Source organism: Anoplolepis gracilipes, chromosome 16, assembly GCF_047496725.1.
Source record: "Anoplolepis gracilipes chromosome 16, ASM4749672v1, whole genome shotgun sequence".
NCBI classification, from domain to species: Eukaryota; Metazoa; Arthropoda; class Insecta; order Hymenoptera; family Formicidae; genus Anoplolepis; species Anoplolepis gracilipes.
The window spans coordinates 7,173,895-7,191,228 of record NC_132985.1 but is presented as its reverse complement, the minus strand read 5'-3'; the positions used below and the strand labels follow the sequence as shown (position 1 = coordinate 7,191,228).

The 17,334-nt window shown below is 30.3% G+C and overlaps 3 protein-coding genes and 1 non-coding gene across 8 annotated transcripts in view; 2 read left to right on the top strand and 2 right to left on the bottom strand.

Annotated features, from left to right (window-relative positions):
- Nlg-5 (neuroligin 5) overlaps positions 1–7,192 on the top strand; it is a 247,402-nt gene extending 240,210 nt beyond the window's left edge. For all 5 annotated transcript variants that reach the window (XM_072908649.1, XM_072908648.1, XM_072908647.1 and 2 more), the window contains 2 exons: positions 1,674–1,820; positions 1,913–7,192. In XM_072908649.1, coding sequence (XP_072764750.1) covers positions 1,674–1,820; positions 1,913–2,559 — 794 coding nt within the window. In that variant the 3' untranslated portion in view covers positions 2,560–7,192. The remainder of the gene's footprint in view (positions 1–1,673; positions 1,821–1,912) is intronic.
- A 1,042-nt stretch (positions 7,193–8,234) lies between these two features.
- On the bottom strand, positions 8,235–10,743 carry La (La autoantigen-like). The gene is made up of 8 exons (XM_072908651.1): positions 10,440–10,743; positions 10,177–10,269; positions 9,705–10,058; positions 9,418–9,563; positions 9,240–9,324; positions 8,886–9,152; positions 8,663–8,801; positions 8,235–8,447 (listed from the first exon to the last, which is right to left on the bottom strand). The coding sequence occupies exons 1-8, from the start codon at positions 10,587–10,589 to the stop codon at positions 8,362–8,364; spliced, it is 1,320 nt and encodes a 439-aa protein (XP_072764752.1). The 5' UTR covers positions 10,590–10,743; the 3' UTR covers positions 8,235–8,361.
- Positions 8,521–8,611, bottom strand: LOC140674926 (small nucleolar RNA U6-53/MBII-28). Its single transcript, XR_012048295.1, has one exon. It is a non-coding gene; the product is annotated as a small nucleolar RNA U6-53/MBII-28 (small nucleolar RNA).
- Positions 10,744–11,135: 392 nt separating the features above from the next.
- On the top strand, positions 11,136–17,015 carry LOC140674601 (uncharacterized). Its single transcript, XM_072908247.1, has 12 exons — positions 11,136–11,186; positions 11,661–12,292; positions 12,368–12,480; positions 12,588–14,532; positions 14,620–14,750; positions 14,835–14,924; positions 15,015–15,125; positions 15,266–15,375; positions 15,532–15,633; positions 15,712–15,903; positions 15,986–16,089; positions 16,186–17,015. Exons 1-12 carry the CDS (start codon positions 11,163–11,165, stop codon positions 16,292–16,294), a joined length of 3,663 nt encoding a protein of 1,220 aa, XP_072764348.1. The 5' UTR covers positions 11,136–11,162; the 3' UTR covers positions 16,295–17,015.
- The last annotated feature ends 319 nt before the right edge of the window (positions 17,016–17,334 follow it).

The following is a 17,334-nucleotide window of genomic DNA, read 5'->3' as shown; positions in this document are numbered from 1 at the left end:
TTTTTTAATGTCCCTTTTCCTTCGCTCTAAAAAGTTTCCTTCGTAAGTTTGATTGTGTATAGTCCGGGGATTTTGTCCGCCCTTACCTCCTGGCGCTCTCTCTTTCTTTAAAAGTTTCTCTAAGAGTTTAATTGCGTGTAATGTGGAATCTCCTTTTCAGAGTAAAATGCGGATGAAGTTTTATTCCCCGAGAATAATTATCTAAACGGATGCTTTAACGTTCATTTAACTCGGGAGTAGATGCGTGAAATGGATTAATATTAATAGGCACGTCATTTTAATTGAAATATATTGTTGCACGTATGTATATGTATTATAAAACTAATTAACACGTATACAAAACATTTTCCGATAATTTAAGGATACATAATAATAATCAATAAAAATAACTCTTTACATTTCGTTCTCTCTCTCTCTCTCTCTCTCTCTCTCTCTCTCTCTCTCTCTCTCTCTCTCTTCTCTTTCATAACTTCAATAAATTTAATAAAAAAAGATTTAAAGAAAAAGAGAAAGAGAGAAGAAAAATAGACAGATTAAAAAAAAGTAGAATGAAGAGAAAATAGGTAGAAGAGAAATACAGAAAAAAAGCAGGAAAAAGAAAGACTAATAAAGTTGAGTAATAAAAAAAGTTTATGTTGCTTTAAATCATTAGAATGTTTTTTATTAATTATTAATTAAGTTTCCTTATTCTATATATAAGAAAATATGATAAAACATATTCTATTATACATATATAATATAATAATTAATATAATCAAATAAAAATATGACAAGATAAAAATAAAAAAGGTGAAATAAGAAAAAGCAATTGAAGAAAAGTTTATAAATTATTAATAAAATTTTGCAATATGCAAATAACAAGTATATATATATATATATATATATATATATATATATATACATATATTTATTTATAATATAATGTTAATACAAGATAAGATTATAAATTTAATTTTATACTTTTGAATATATCATTTTAACTTTAACATGCATTTTATTAAAATTTTAAAATTATATGGTTGTTATTTGCAAAGTTTACAAATTGTTGCTAAATATTTACATTCTCGAAATCAGAAAATTTTTATCCTACCCTTTCACTCAATTCTTCAGTTAATGAATTAGATTTTGATTCACGTATATGTATAATTCCTCTTTCTAGTCACTAATCAAATAAATAAATAAATCCAGAAAACTAATATTTTTCAAAAAAAGATATTTTCTATACTTTGTGTTTCTTGTATTGTATGTTCTGGAAAAATAACGTGATGTTAATGATGCGAAAAAAACTAATATTACTACGCGCTACAGTTATTTAGACTGTTACAAGTGTATCAAATTTTACATAGAAAAATACATGCGTTTATTTTTGTCATTTACTTCTTTAAACTACGCAAAATAAAGCATTAAGAAAAATATATGTAAAAGAAAAAATATTATCACAAATACAACAAATTGAGAGATCTAAATAAGAGACAGAAAAAGTGGTTAAACCATTCGCAGATTAATATCGTAATTTGTTTACAATTATAACGATTATTGTTCGTAATATAATACAGATTGTTAAATGCATATCTATAATTAATTAATAAACATAGCAATTATATCTCTTGATAAAGGTACGCATTAGAAAGCAACAAGAGAAGCAACCTTTAAACGTCAAATATTTATTTCAGCATTAAAGCCAAAAATGAAGAGCCATTATCGCGGCCATAAAATGGCGGTTTGGCTCAATTTGATACCGCAGCTTCATCGTCCTGGTGACGATGACGTTTCTATGCGACATCATCACTTCAGGGAACGAGGCGATCATTATTACGCAGGTATGATCGTAGCTTTTTTCGAAATAAAAAAAAATATGTACTCTTGATTCTCTCAGCTAATATATACTCGTTGAATCTCTTCCATTATTCAGGACCGGTTCGGGATGAATGGTACACGCCACTGCCGTTGACAGGCACAACACGGACGAGTGCTTCCTCGACCACTGCCTGCAGTACGTCCACTAGCGACGATAGCCTCATCGAGGACATGACGCCGATCCTGGACGATTCCGAGGATGACGCCGAGCTGCTGCAGAGATTGGCATCTCGTCATTACTACAGCACCACCACCGCCCTGGCAATTACCGTGGGTGTTGGCTGCATCCTCCTGGTGTTAAACATGCTGATCTTCGCTGGAATCTACTATCAGCGTGATCGCGACAAGAAACGTGCCGCCATGGACTGCAGACCGAACGGACAGGAGTCCCTACCGATGACCACCAGGACGTCCATGAAGCCTTCCGAGGGAACGCGACCAGCTCAGGAGCCACCACCCTCGTACACTACCCTCGCGAGAAGTCCCTCCATCCAGGAACAGCACCAACAGCTCGCGCAGTCTCCGACCAGCCCGGATTGCGAACAGTTCAACAGAAAGGAGCCGAGGGGATCCGGTCATGGGACCAGTAAGGACTCGATTCCACCGAAACCACCTGCCAGAACCACCAGCTCACTCAGCACCACTGCCGGTAACACTAACACCATCAAGAAACGTGTGCAGATACAAGAGATATCCGTATAGCATTAGGGGTTGCCCCTCGAGGGCAACGCAAGAACGAAACGAGTGACATTTGTAGACTCGGAGAAGGCCACCGCAGAGTCCAGATTTTGAATGACGTTTGAGTAGCAAGGACGAATAGGTTGGCCTGAAACTTGATGAAAGAAACGTCTCATTCATCGCGAGTGTAATGCGAATCAGTGAAAGAATTTTGCAATGAAATCTTTTACAGTGATCGTGATTATTTAAAATATTTAACATGCGATATTGGAATTATGTGTCTGACTGCAATAATATTACTACTGAAAATCGTCGCTATTATTGCCGATTGTAACCACTTGCAGTGCAGTGCCAGCGATATGGCTGACTACAATGACTGCGACTACTGAATTAAAAGACATTATTGCTGATGTTCTTTCTATTGATGGAAAAATAAGATTGTACGTGCTTGTTACGACTGATACAAGACATGGATTATACGTAGTTGCTATTTATAAGCAGACGGCGTTCCTTACCTGGGAAAAAACCCATATTATAATCAAATATAAATATATATAATTATATATAAAACATGTCCCCATGTATGTTTTCTTTTTCTTATATTATTTTTATCTATATATACGGAAATAATAATTAGAAGAATATGTATAATTTTCGTATTATATTTTTTTAGAGAAAATAAAATTTGACCACATAAAGGAAATTTTTTCATTTCTTCAAAAATTCACTTTTTCTAAAAAAAAGATAATAATACGAAAATTATTTTCTAAATTACTTTTCCCGGAGCAGAAATTATACAAGAAAAAGGAAAGGCATATATTTTATATATAATTGTATGTATATTTGATTATATCTGGACTGTTTTTCCTGAGTTGCTGTCTTATTTTAGAAAAATATTCAGCGATTTCTAAAATAAACATCATAATACACGTAGCCATACGAAGTATATATATATATACTTGAGACGCTCAAAAAATTATCCTATTTAAGGAATTTTTGTTGTAACTGAGGATGACATACGTTTCCTAGCCATTCAATTCATCGGAATATAAGAGATTCTGATTCTCTTTTAAACATCGCGGAAAATTTAGGTGGCCTTAAAATACATCATTACGGTAAAAACATAAAGGCAACGTATCGACATCTTCGATCTTATCACAAAGAGATCTCTGACGCGAAATCATGAACTTTATATAGCACAGATAGAGATTCAAGGGGATATTTCTGCTAGAAAGCAATTACGCGTATAAAAATACCGTAGCACGGATCGGTGCACAATAATTTCCGTAACTTCGGTTTGAGAGAGAGAGAGATCGCTCTCTCGAAACGATCGGAATACCAAAGTCACGTACACACGTTTCGCATACCATCGCATACCATCTCTCGTCGACTGCTTTGTGAAGCATCGATTGGAAGGGAAGAGACACTCGATTCCGAAACGGATCAAACGGATCGGACACGCTCATCGCTCATCCGATATTCGCGAGCGAGACGCAAGTATTTCGTATATACTCATGTAACTGCAAGTATCACTTGTACTCGCCTTGCGTAGCAAGATTGCGCAACAGTCTTAGCTTTCGACCGAGACCCTGCCAAAGGGAAACGGCTTAATAAATTTCTCGCGAAATTTACTCGGGCGAAAGACGACAATTCTGCGACTGCAATCGCGAGTGCATCCGACAAAGCGAAGCTTCAATGACAGATGAAAAGCATGACTTTCGAGTGGCCTCAAACTCGATCATCCGCCGAGTGTTCTTCTGATAGAGTGAATAGTCTGATTATCGAAATCGCGACTAGAATTCTTGTTAATGTCTGAAAATATCAGTAAACTCTATCCTAACTGGAAGGGCTAGTTCTTTGTTTGAAAATGTAAAGAACGAGAGGAAAAAAACTGCCATCTCCCTCTTTTTCTAATCTTGTACTATCCGGACTAAAAAATATTAGTTTATTCAAATGTGCAATAATAACTTCCACTATAACCAGCTAAGTATAATATCAAAGAAATTATAAAATGGAAAAGAAAGACAAGATTAACAATGTAACAATATTGTGCAATAAAAAATTGTATTAACTATAAACAATCCCAAGTAGCACATATTTGTTTCAAAAACGTTTCACAAATGTTTCCGCGAAATGTTTTAGAACCGGCTTTTAAAAACGTTTCTGATTGGTTAAAATATCTACTTAAAAAACATTAAGAAAAACGTCATTTTCTAACAAAACAAAAAACGTTTAAGAAACTGTCAAAAAATGGTTTTTTTCTTTATTTGTGAAAAATTTGTTTATTCACAAATTCAATAAAATAATGCATATATCGATATAATCCATCTATTTTCATCATGTTCTGAATCTCTTTACATCAGAAGTCAAACTGACAAAAAAGACATAATTTAAATTATACTTTTAATACCTGTTCTTTTAGGCTTTCTATACATGTTATGAAAACCTGAATACGAATTATAGTTAAGTCTGAACACGCCACGTAGCAGCAAACAAAGGAACATGTATATTATAAAATAGATCTTTTTTGTTTTGTCGAAAAGACGATCAAAAAGACATCTTTTCGTCGACTAAAATTAATTATGACTTTTAGAAGACATCTTTTAAAAAATGACTTTTTTTTGTAGGTAGAAAGATATTCTTTCAGACATCTTTTAGCCTTGTCAGAAAAATAACTTAAAAAAGACATCTTTTCGTTATCTTTTAATTTTCTGTGCTATCTGAGGATCGTCTTAATAAGTACAGTCTTAATAATGTGTATATATATAATTTTGAATTAAAAAATTAATTTTTGTTCTATTTATAGAAACGTAAAAAATACGTTTCTTAAACCATGATTTTAAAAATGTTTCTGTTGAAACGTTTCTTGTTGGTGCTTGACGGTTAAAAAATATTGGATACGTTTAGAAAACGTTTATAAAACGAACATGTGCTACCTGGGATATGGTTTAGAAAGTAGAAAAGATCATAAAAAATCATTGGCCAGTCAGAATTTGCTAAACAAGGAAGGAGATGGCAGTTTTTTCCCTCTCGCTCTTCACATTCATTCCCTCCAAACAAAGGACTAGCCTTTTCAATATAGAATAGAGTTTACTGGAAAATATAGACGCTCGTAAAACATAATTTTACCTTCTGTTTTTCGCACGCGAGCCTCAAGAATCTCGGTTTTGAGTCACTGTGTATTCTCCATCGCGAATACAAAATTATAGAAAATTATATACAAATTAATTATGCAAATATTGTTAAATATTCACATTAAGAAGATTGAGATATTAATACGTTTATATTATCTAACAAAGGAAGGTATAAAGTATCCGTCATTTTGATGAGCTTTGGATATGTTTGTCTAGGTCAAAACAAGAGAGACTATTTTTTTGTACATACTAATACAATTATTAAAAAGGTGAACTACTCTCTTGAAAAAAATCGATTTTTATATTCCTGAGCGAATATCATCGAAATGATGTAAAAAGACGACTTAAATAATATAAAAAATAGTTTAAAATACAAGTTTTAATGTTTTTTTTTTTTTTTTTTTTTTTTCAAATGTACAGTTTTTAATGTATTTTGTAACAGTGTAATTAGATTTTTCGAAAATTAGAGAGAGAATTTTAAATTTCGGGAGAAAAATCTGATTGCACTGTTATAAAATTTATTGAAAACCATACAACTTATTATTTGAAACTTTTTAAAATATTTTTTACCACTTCAGGAATATAAAAATTGATTTGTTTCAAGAAAATATTTTATCGCCTTAACGTAGAAAAAAATACGTGTTTTTTAATTTTGATCTGTAATATCCAAAGCTCATCAAAATCGAAGACAAAGACACTTTCATATCTTTTCTTGTAAGATTTTAAATTTTAAATTGTTAATTTTAAAAATTTAAAATCGTTGATTCAATTAAATTATACAGTTTTATAACTGTTTTGTATATTAGCTAAAAATCTTTCTATCTTCTCATGAATTATTTGTAAAATTTTTAATTTTAACCCTTAAGGTCACATATAGGTCATTTTGACCCTATCAATATTTTAATAAGATATTCCAAAAATCTTAATCAATAAAAAAAATGTTCAAAATTTATTTTTTTAACTTTTATTACACATTGTACATAATCATTTTCTATAGATGTCAAAAAATATATATAAATTTTTATAGATTTTGTTCAAGCACTTTAAGACAGCTAAAACTACAAAACATTATAACCCATATGTGACTAGAAACAGAGAAAAAAATGACTTACAAGGGTTAAAAAAAATTACAATTGTTGAAAATTTCTAACTTTAAATTAAAATAGCTTATAAAAAAAGGTGGAGATATACAAATACATTCACGAGCTTCTGTTAATAAAACTTACATTTAGACATTTTTTTAAGACAAAAATGTTAATAAGTCCTTTGTACGCGGCCTTTCCGAACCAAGAGTATCGCTGAGATAAATGCTCAAAAATATAATGAAACAAGAAAAATAATTTCTCCTAAAGTAAAGTTAAAAATATCAGATTTATATAGAACTCTCTTTCTCTCTCTCTGTCTCTCTCTCTCACTCTCTTCCACGACCAAGTATCCTAAGACGTGATCGCGCTCGTGTTTGCAGAGATACATTTTGTCTTTGTAGAGAGTCTTTAATCTCGAATTAATATTCATGACCTGATTCTTGTGTACCGTCAAACTTTACGGATATTAAATTTTGAGAATCATCTTCGTCATTTCTCGCAGCTAAATCGATCTGCGCAAAAAAATAAAGCAAACTTTTCAGAATATATATCATTTAATAGTAACAAAACTTCAGTCAGAATACAAAAAGCGAAAAACATTACGGACGCGATCATTGATAGATTTTTACTCGCATTTTCCTAAATGAAAAGTTTGTATCTCGTTTATATCCTAATTATTGAAACTATGGCAAAAACGTGAGACGCCTGAAACTCATTCATATATAATGATAACGCTTTATGAGAACTGAATTTTCTAACGCAATTCGAATGTTATATATACATATATATATATATTCTGTACGGAAAAAAAGAACGCAATCTTATCCATCTAGAAGAATGTCCCAAGTAAAAGCACGAGTTTGAAAAGCGTCAAAAATCAAGAGACTGTCTAAAGTAATAAGATTCATTTAATTGATCACACGTGTACGACTTCCTCGGCATGAAATTATACATATGTATCGATATACGATTAAGAGAACGTAAACTTGTAATTAAGAGTACCATGTAGCGTAATAATATGCACACAGACTCGGTGTCGCGTAAAATCGTATCGTCGATTACAATAATTTTAAATACGTATGTACGTTATTATTACGTGTAATTTTTCAAAGTAATTATTCGCGAATGATCTGATGATATTCGACAACACGTTGTGATACTTGCGTGAAGGTAGTATCGACGCACGTAATAACAGCAGTGAAATTTAAATGCGTGTTATAGTCTAGAAAATCAATTTGTAAATTTCACTGTACAACAATAAATGCCAATTTATAAAGATATACGCGATTTTTATCTATCAGTCATATCATCATCAATGGAATTTTCAATCAACGTAAAATGTTAATTGAACAATTATATAACAAATATAGATAAAACTATATTTTCAAAGTATCTTATATCACATACATTGAGAGAAAATATAATTTAAAAAAATTACATTATACTTAAGAATAGCTTCTAAATAAAAAATGTAAATAAATTATCTATATGGTATCTATGGATAACTGTTTTATAGATAAGCGTTCCTCTTCTATACAATTTGTCAATACGTTGAAAATACAGTGTAATATTATACATGATACGTCCTTCAAAAGTCGCAATAGATTTCACTCGAGAGCAATTTTCTTGGCTGGAACTGCGTTAGGAGCGGGACTATTATTCCTCTTCTTTCCCCCTCGTACGTTACTACGTCCTTCGAAATATAAAAAACTTGGTTAGTATTTATTTCTTTAAATTGTGAGATATTAGTATTTATCATCGTATGGGAAATTCAGTCTTTTGAAAAGTTTAACTCAGTAAAATCCAATATAAATATATTGATTTCTCAGTATTAGCATGGCAATGTCATCATTAATATATATTATGGTCGATAAAATTGTAGTATTTTCTGAATGAAGGAATTTTCACCTTTCTTTCCACTTCGTTTCCCCTTATTCCCATATTTCTTTTTCGACGCTGCTATCTCTTCCATCGTTTTTGTCAGGTACTGGTCCTCCTCTTCACCTTCGAGAACTTTGCAAGTAACTTCAACTTCGCGGATTAGCACCTTAAAATACAATTCAATTGTTTATTTATATTTGATTATTGTAATTCTAAAAACATAATCCGAAATATTTCAGTAATTTCTTACCTTTCCTTCGTTTGTCTTTTCTAACAAAACTTTAGCAGCATCTTTCCCTTGCAAACGTACCCATCCTTCTGTATTCCCTCTTTGAAAATCAATGTATGCAATATCAGCATCAAATTTGTTCAATGCTTCTTTTACATCTTCCCTTGTACATATCTGAGAAACTCCGGAAAAGTAAATAATTGAACCCTTTGGCAATTTATTATTATCTATGTTGGTATCTGCTGATGTCTGATCCGTTTTATCAACTTCCATTTCCTTTTCTTCTACCTAAGCATGTTAAACATAAATCATAATTTAAAAAAATTAATTTACACTTAGATTATGTATTATATATTTTGTATTTGTTTTGCTTACAGCAGCTGATTTTTTCGATTTACTATCTGCTTTCTTCTTTCTACGTTCCTCCTTCTCTTGAGCTTTCTCTGCATTGTAATTTGCACTGTAAAAATTATTTCAAAGTCATATAAATACAAATGTTACATAATTAAAAATATAATATATATATAAATATATTTAATATATATATACTTACGCCCATTTTCTTATTAATTCGGTACCTTCATATTTTATAGATTCTATATTCATGAAAGCTTTTGCATCATCCAAAGTTTTAAACTGTATAAAAACAGATCCTTTAAACTTATAAACTTTATCTTTATTATCTAGATATTTCCTCATCTATAAAACAAGATAATCTGTTAATTCCTTAAAAATCTATATTTATAATTTCTAAAATTTGTTTTTATATCTATATCCACACAGTTCCTAATTATTAAATTTTACAAGTGATTTAAATGATGTTAACAACAAATATATTACCACAATTGTTTCAAACGGCTTGTATGGCTCAAAAAATGTTTTTAGCTTATCAATGTTTGTGTCAGTTAATGGAAAGCCTTTAACATAAACTGTTCTGGCCTCTTGAGCCTTTCTGTATTCCTCATTATACTCTGGTAAAGGAGAATTTGGCGATCGCCGTATCTTTTTTCTATCTTCAGAAATCTCTAAAAGATCGCTGCTTTCCAGAGCCCTCAAAATTACATCGACATTTTTGCTAAGGTTGGCCAATTGTTTGAAGTTTAACATAACAGTCATGGGAATCCAACCGTCATCTAATTTTGTTTGCTCAATCAGAAATTTATCCCTTTGCATATTTACATTACCAAAGTAATACTGTAAAAGAAAATAAAATAGTAAAAGTATGAGACACTGATATCTGTTTAGTATTTTTGTTTAGATGTTATTTTTATAAATTATTATAGTCTTTTTTTTTAAAGAGAACAATATATACCTCTACTTGCTCCTTGATTTTTCCCAAAAGTTGTGTAGTCGGTTCTGCTTCAGCTTCTTTGCTTGGGTTGTCTGCTGCATCAACAGTTTTAGCCTCAAAATGAAAAGATAAATATAAAACATTGATTTTGATCATTATATTTCTCACGTGCTGTTTTTCTTGCACCGGTCAAGATGCGATTTTTCAACGTGATATAAAAAAAAAAAAAAAAAAAAAAAAAAAAAGACTAAATTATTTTCTTGCGAACAAAATATGATACATACCTCTACTTCGGTATTAATCTTCTCCGAAACTTCTGCGGTTGCTTTTTCCGCATTATTTGTATCGTCAGCATCGACAATCGGCGTTTTGTTAACCTCATCAGCGGCGTCATCGTTCAAGTCGACACTTGTTTCTTTTTTACCGTTTTCCATATTAACAATATTCAATTTACAGTATCTATAGAAAAAAAATGCAATCTCAAAAACGCTCCTGCGCTTTATATTTTTTATATTCCTTTGCTTCTCTCGAAGAAGAAAATGCCTTCGTTTCACGCACGTGTCCTGCTCGAGTCAAAAACGGAAATGATGTAAAGATAGCGTGGTATGTTTAAATTCCCCATAGGTATAAACCTTGTTTACATCGAGTACTGTTGATACGCGTACTAAGTACTATACTAGCCAATCAAAGTTATGCTTCTAAAGAATGGAATGGCTGTGATTGGCCAGTAGTATTTAGTATACGTATCAAAGTTTGTCGATGTAAACGAGGCCATAAGAATATATGTAGGCCTTGTTTAGGCCGGATCTACAATAGCTGTAGTAAACCTTAAGACGCAAAAAATGGACCAATCATATTCATTATTCTTCTCTAAAGTCAATTGTAATTGGTTCATTTTTTACAGCTTAAGGCTTACTACATCTATTGTAGACCCGGCCTAATAGGGGCAAAAATTTGATTATTTGAATTGGTCAATCAAACACCACATTCTCATCAATGCGAAAGGCATGGCCAACAGTGCTAAGACTGAGGTATGTATACACAAATGTAAAAGAAATTCGGTTTGTATCAAGATAGTAAAAGAATCATATTTTTGTAAAACGTTATTGGCAGAATAAAATTTAAATTAGTTTAAATTTCAAGTAACAACTTATAGTTTTTGAGAAAGAAATAATATAAATTTAAAAATACAAACGTCATTATTAAAATAAAATAAAAAGATATAACAATAAGATTATATAAGATATAAACTATTCAAGTTTCAGAATAATTATTTACGAATAACTACCAAAATGAAAAGTTTTTATATAATATATTATATATATATATATATATCAGGAAAACCGTTATAAAATTTATATATATATATATATATATATATATATAACAATATATAATATAAATTACAAAATATATATATATATATATATATATATAATTATAATATAATTAAAATATATATAATTAGTTATATAAATTATAATATAAATTACGTTTTATCACAGATTACATTTGAGGATTTTCAAATAAATGAACGTTTCAAGAAACTGAACCGCTCTTTGAAATTGGCTGTACTGAAACAGGAACATGGCAAGAGTGTAAATAATAGAGAGATATCTGTTGTGACAACCTGGCCCAGCATTTCTAACATTGATACAGATAACAGTTTAAGATCCAGTTATGGGACTCTGCCGTTGCAGATGCCTGTGGTTAAAAAGGAATCCTTGCCTTCTAGTAATATTCTAAGAAACTTATTCTCAACAAAGAATTGTAGGATTAACCGAGAAATAATGGCTACATCCAACGTGAGACAAGATGATTACAATGATCGACTTGTTATGCCACCCCCAGTGAAAAACACAATCTATCGCACTTATTTAGGAACACTGAACAAAGTTCCTACATTACCAAATTCGCTTCATTTGCCTAAACCTGTCCAGTCTTTCACAGTAAATACTTTTCCTTCAAGTACTGCTAGTTGTACATCTGCTAATATAAATAACAAAAAATATCTGCATTCTTTTAATGCACCGATAACATTTACCAATGCTTCTCAGAGGATTAACAGAATATTTTCAAGATGGAGAGTTATGTTGAATGACAATTATGAATTAATAATTAAAGGAACATTAGAGTGGTAAATAAATAATATGTATTTTATTAATTTGAACATTAATATTTTTTCTTAAATTAATATGTATTTTTTTAACAGTGGAAGAATTGCACATAGCAAACCAGTCGCAAAAAGATACACTGCGACATGTGTTGAGTCTAAATATAAACATAAATATAATCTTCAAGGAAATATTGTTGATGAAAGAAATGGTAAGTATTATTAAAATTTATTTAAATATATATATATATATATATATATATATATATATATATATATATATATATATACAATGTATTAATAACTTATATTTTTTCAGTATTACCAGATTATGTTCACGGAAAATTTTATAACGGTTTTCCTGATGATTGGGAGAATGTTTATCAGATATGGAAAGTGTATGTCAGTCAAGGATGTCGAGTAACATTTCGTTGGCCTACTCCTATTACTGATAGCGATGATGACTTAAAAAGTGAGATGACAGAAATGACTGACATGCACATGAGAAATAATAATTCTTTTACAGAAACTCATGAATCGATTGAATATAGTATGCCTGAAAATCCAAACAACAAATCTCCAAAAGAGAAAGAAAAATATTATAATTGTTCCACTCATAATTTCCAAAGTTATAAGGAAAACGCTTCACCTGTGAAACCTTGGAGATACGTCTCCAATTCTGAAAATAATATAATTCCAATTGCGCGAGCAAATAACATAAAATTATCACGTGATGAGGATAACGAACGAAATACTAAATTGAATGTAAATCCACTGTACAATTCCAAAAGAATGAGTGAACTAAAAGATATCATTCACGAGGATAAATTGAATATAATTATAAACAATTTGGCAGACAAAAATTGTTCTCCAGAATATATCAACAAAATTGTTAAGATGTTTGATTGGTTGGACTATGCAGTGTCTTATAAAACGAAATCGGAATGTGATTATGACTCGGCAGTTTCTGCGAGTGGAACGTCCTTTAACGATTATATGAATACTAACAAGTTTGAGAATGGAATAAAGGAACAATGCAAAAATTGCATGCATTCCACCAACCAAAGACATGGGAGTACAAACAATAATTCTAATCAGTTATCGAATCCAATAAACATTAAGCCAAAATACGATAATAATAACTCGGATCAATCAGAGAGCGAGATTTACGTGGGTGTACCCAAAATACCGATTGAACGAGTCTTATATGCCAAAAAAGATCATTCAATATCTAGGAAAATATACAAGCATAAAGTGAGGAGAAAATCTCTACACAACAACAAAGGCATCGAGTATGAGGTTGAATCAGCTCATACGGCGATTTCGATCGCTAATAAAAAGAGTTTACTTTCTGACAAATCTTGTAGTAGTATTACAGAAGATGAAGTAAAAGAAAATGAAGTAGATACGACAAAATATAATAAAATAATAAACAGTGCTCAAAGATCACAAGAAAACACTTTTTGTAGCTATCCAGAAACACAGAGGAATAACTGCAATACGTATGATGACACAAGTAAGCCTGTAGCGCAAGCTAAACAAACGTACAATGCTTTTGAGGCACAAAAACTTAACTTAAATGTCTTTAGAAAGGAACAGAAAGTTTTGTACAGAGCTCAAGAAAATTCACAATTGGTTGCAGATGTCGATTACACTATCAATTCTGACATTGATGCTACTGTAGGCACAAATACGCAGAAAACAGATGGAAATATGATAGCATCACACTCTAATCTGGATCAAGGCACTGTGATCACTAGCAAGAATAATAGCAATTTTCCCGAGAAGCCTCCTGCTTTTCGAGAATCACATAAGGAAAATATCGAACAACCAAAAAATGAGATTGCGACGAAAAAATCCAATCCTAATAATCAACATACTCAGTTTGTAAACCTGAAGTTAAAGATAACAAAAGCAAATTCCAAGTCAGACGAATTACAAGCTTCGGATATAAATACTGTAGAGAATGAGGAACACGAACAATACTCCAATATTAAATCATCGGAAGAAATTCAGAAGAAGAAACCGGTATCAAAAATGGCTTCTAATAAAAAAAGAATCTATTCAACAACGAATAAGGAAAACGAAACGAATATAAATTCCACTAATTTGACGAAACCGAATGCAACAATTGAACCCTCCAAAAGCAATAAGCTTGAAATTAAAAATAATTCCAAAATGCTGAGCGCGTGGATGCCAAAAGTAATACATTATGCGAAATCAAAATCTGAATTAGGCTTAATATTTGAAGGAAAATTGCTCAAGTGAGTGCTCTTAAATTTAATTAATTTCATTAATAATTATATGACGTATTATGTATTAATTATATGATGCATTTCTTCTGTTTGTAGTGAAGTTGGTCATGTTGTGCATAGAAAATTTACGACGGATATTGTACTGAGGCGATTATCGGCTGTGCTGATCGAAACAGTGAATCATGAAGTCTACGAGCTTTTCGGACACTTGAACGACAATAAGCATGGTAGAGCAACAAAATCAAATTTTTTTTTATAACAATAATGCGCTATAATTATTCATCAATTTTAATAATTTTTTTGCTTGTTAGTTATACCTAGAGAACTTGCAAAACAATGCTATAACGGATGTCCTGCGAATATCGAACAATTTTGTCTGACTTGGAAAACGTTGCAAAACTGTATGTGATTTTCTGAATATATTTTATTCTTTATAAATATGTTAAAAGAGATTACATGTGTCCTCTACAAGAAAATGTTTTCCTTCCTAGGTAAAATTCAAGAAATAAGTGAGAAATCTCATGATACGTCCGTGGACACGCTGAATACACCAGTTAGTTCGAGAGGTCGTAGAATTGTACCTACTTTATCTTATTGGACAGGTAAGAGTGAGGGAGGAGGAAAAAAGTAAATAATAAAAATAAAACAAATAGTATAGAGATTAATTTTTTTATTCAATAAAAAATAGATAACTTTCTATTTAAAAAAAAGTATTTTATTATTTGTATTATTTTCTACACAGGTGAACGTGTAACTTTGAAAGATAACAATCTAGTTTATAACTCGGGTAGTTCACAGAAATCGTCATTAATTTCGCTATTTGAAACTTCAAAAGAAGCTTCAAAAAAATTGGTAAATAATAATATAATTATAAAATAATAATAATAACATAATTACAAAAATATAATAATATAATAACATAATAATATAATTACAAAAATATGTTAACGACTTTTCATTGCATTTACTATGAATATTCACATTATTTTTATATTATTTGAAATATAGAATACCGAAGAAACAAAGAAACAGAAAATAAATTCCAAGAATACATCAAAGGAGCATAAAATGTCCAAATCGAATGAAATTCCTGGTACAAGTAAAAATCAAGTAAGTTTGATTATATTGACAATATTTCCGTTAAATAAAAATTATTAAGAAAAAATGCACTAATTACTTTCAATTTAGACGATCGTTATTGAAAAAACTCAATCTTCCAAATCATCTAAAACTAAAACTGCGAACAACAATAAAAGATCGTACCAATCTCGGAAATCTTGGATTAATGATAAACAACAAAGCAATAATATTATAAGACAAAATTTGACCTTTTCATCGACCGATTCTGACGAAGAAGAGCAAAAAGTATCTTTATCAAAGGTAAATTATTAAAGTTGATTTATAATGGAGTTTTCGTTTTATTATATATTTTTGAAAAGCGTTTATTAAATTTTTTTTGTAGCGCATGCGCATTAGACAAAACACCAAAACGGAAGCACCGTCGCAATATACGATGACATTGAGAAACCGGCATAAGACATCCCCAAATAGGAATACCAAACTCCTGTGATTTTCATATTTTTATTTAATGCACTTTTTTTTCTAAATTCGTCCCCGCAATATCATATTGCTCGATTCATATTATGATGTTTGTTACTTCAGGCATTCACCAAGAAAGAAAACAAGAAGCAACATGACATATACTTATTACAAGGATGTTTCATTAGCAGAAGACTTTTTATCAGAAGTAACATCTTTGTCATTTCAATGAATTTCAATTTTTTTGAATATTTTGGTATAATTACAAAAACACTTGTGTAATATTAAACGCACAAAAATACGAGCGAAAATTATTCTATTCCAAGATATTTTTCTTCTGAATGTTTCTTTTTTTTTCATACAATATTTATATCTTAAATATAAATCATAGACAAAAAGATTGCAATTTTTTTTCATTTTCAAAAAATAATGGAATACAAAATAAATACTTAAGACTATTTTTGCAATTTTTTGTGCGTTATCGTATCAATGTACAAAGAAGAAAGTCATTATTTATTGATAAAAAAATGTGATATATAATGTTGAAGAAAAAAATATTTTTGTGTAAAACTTACTGCGAATATTTTTTTAATTTAAAAAAGAAGCAAAAAAATTGTAAATATATATAATATATAAACCTGGATACCTTCTTTTATATTACTTTCATATTTAACGTTACTCTTTAACAAATATATAAATTGTTTATTTAAAATACAAATATATAAATTTTCAACAAATTTCCGCACTTCGAAATTATGAAAGATACATACTTAATATAATTTCGAAGAAGTGTGAAAATTTGTTGAAAATTGGATCAACTCCAATGAATGAGAATCTTTGTATCGTGGAATCGATTTCTTACCAGAAAGATATAGAAAACGAAAAAAAATATTTCGATTAATGTATTCATTCATTATCTTGTTTAAATAAACTAGCTGCTTTTCAGAAAAAAACCCCTCAAAACTCAATCACACTCTTAATATATTCAAATAAAAATTAAAGATAATTGATATAAATATATAATAGTATATAAACGGATATAAATTAGTCTGACAAAAAAAGGTATGGAAGTGTCTCTCGGAAGTGACACCTATTTTTTTTGTACGTGCTTTTTCGACCGTTGAGGGAGTGAAACACCCTTTTGAAAAAAACTGGTTTTTATATTTCTGAGCAAATACCGTCGAAACAGTAAGAGATATAAAAAAAATTTCCAATAAAAGTTTTATGGTTTTAATCCTATCAGTACACATGTTCAAAAGATGTTTACAGGAG

Excerpts from the sequence above, each read along its gene's own strand:
- La (XM_072908651.1), bottom strand. The coding sequence starts at position 10,589 with ATGGAAAACGGTAAAAAAGAAACAAGTGTCGACTTGAACGATGACGCC. Across the intron at positions 10,059-10,176 it reads AAATCAAGGAGCAAGTAGAG|TATTACTTTGGTAATGTAAA; the intron begins GTATATATTGTT and ends TTTCTTTTACAG. Across the intron at positions 8,448-8,662 it reads GAAACGAAGTGGAAAGAAAG|GACGTAGTAACGTACGAGGG; the intron begins GTGAAAATTCCT and ends TATATTTCGAAG.
- LOC140674601 (XM_072908247.1), top strand. The coding sequence starts at position 11,163 with ATGGCCAACAGTGCTAAGACTGAG. Across the intron at positions 14,751-14,834 it reads CTTGAACGACAATAAGCATG|TTATACCTAGAGAACTTGCA; the intron begins GTAGAGCAACAA and ends TTTGCTTGTTAG. Across the intron at positions 14,925-15,014 it reads TTGGAAAACGTTGCAAAACT|GTAAAATTCAAGAAATAAGT; the intron begins GTATGTGATTTT and ends TTTCCTTCCTAG.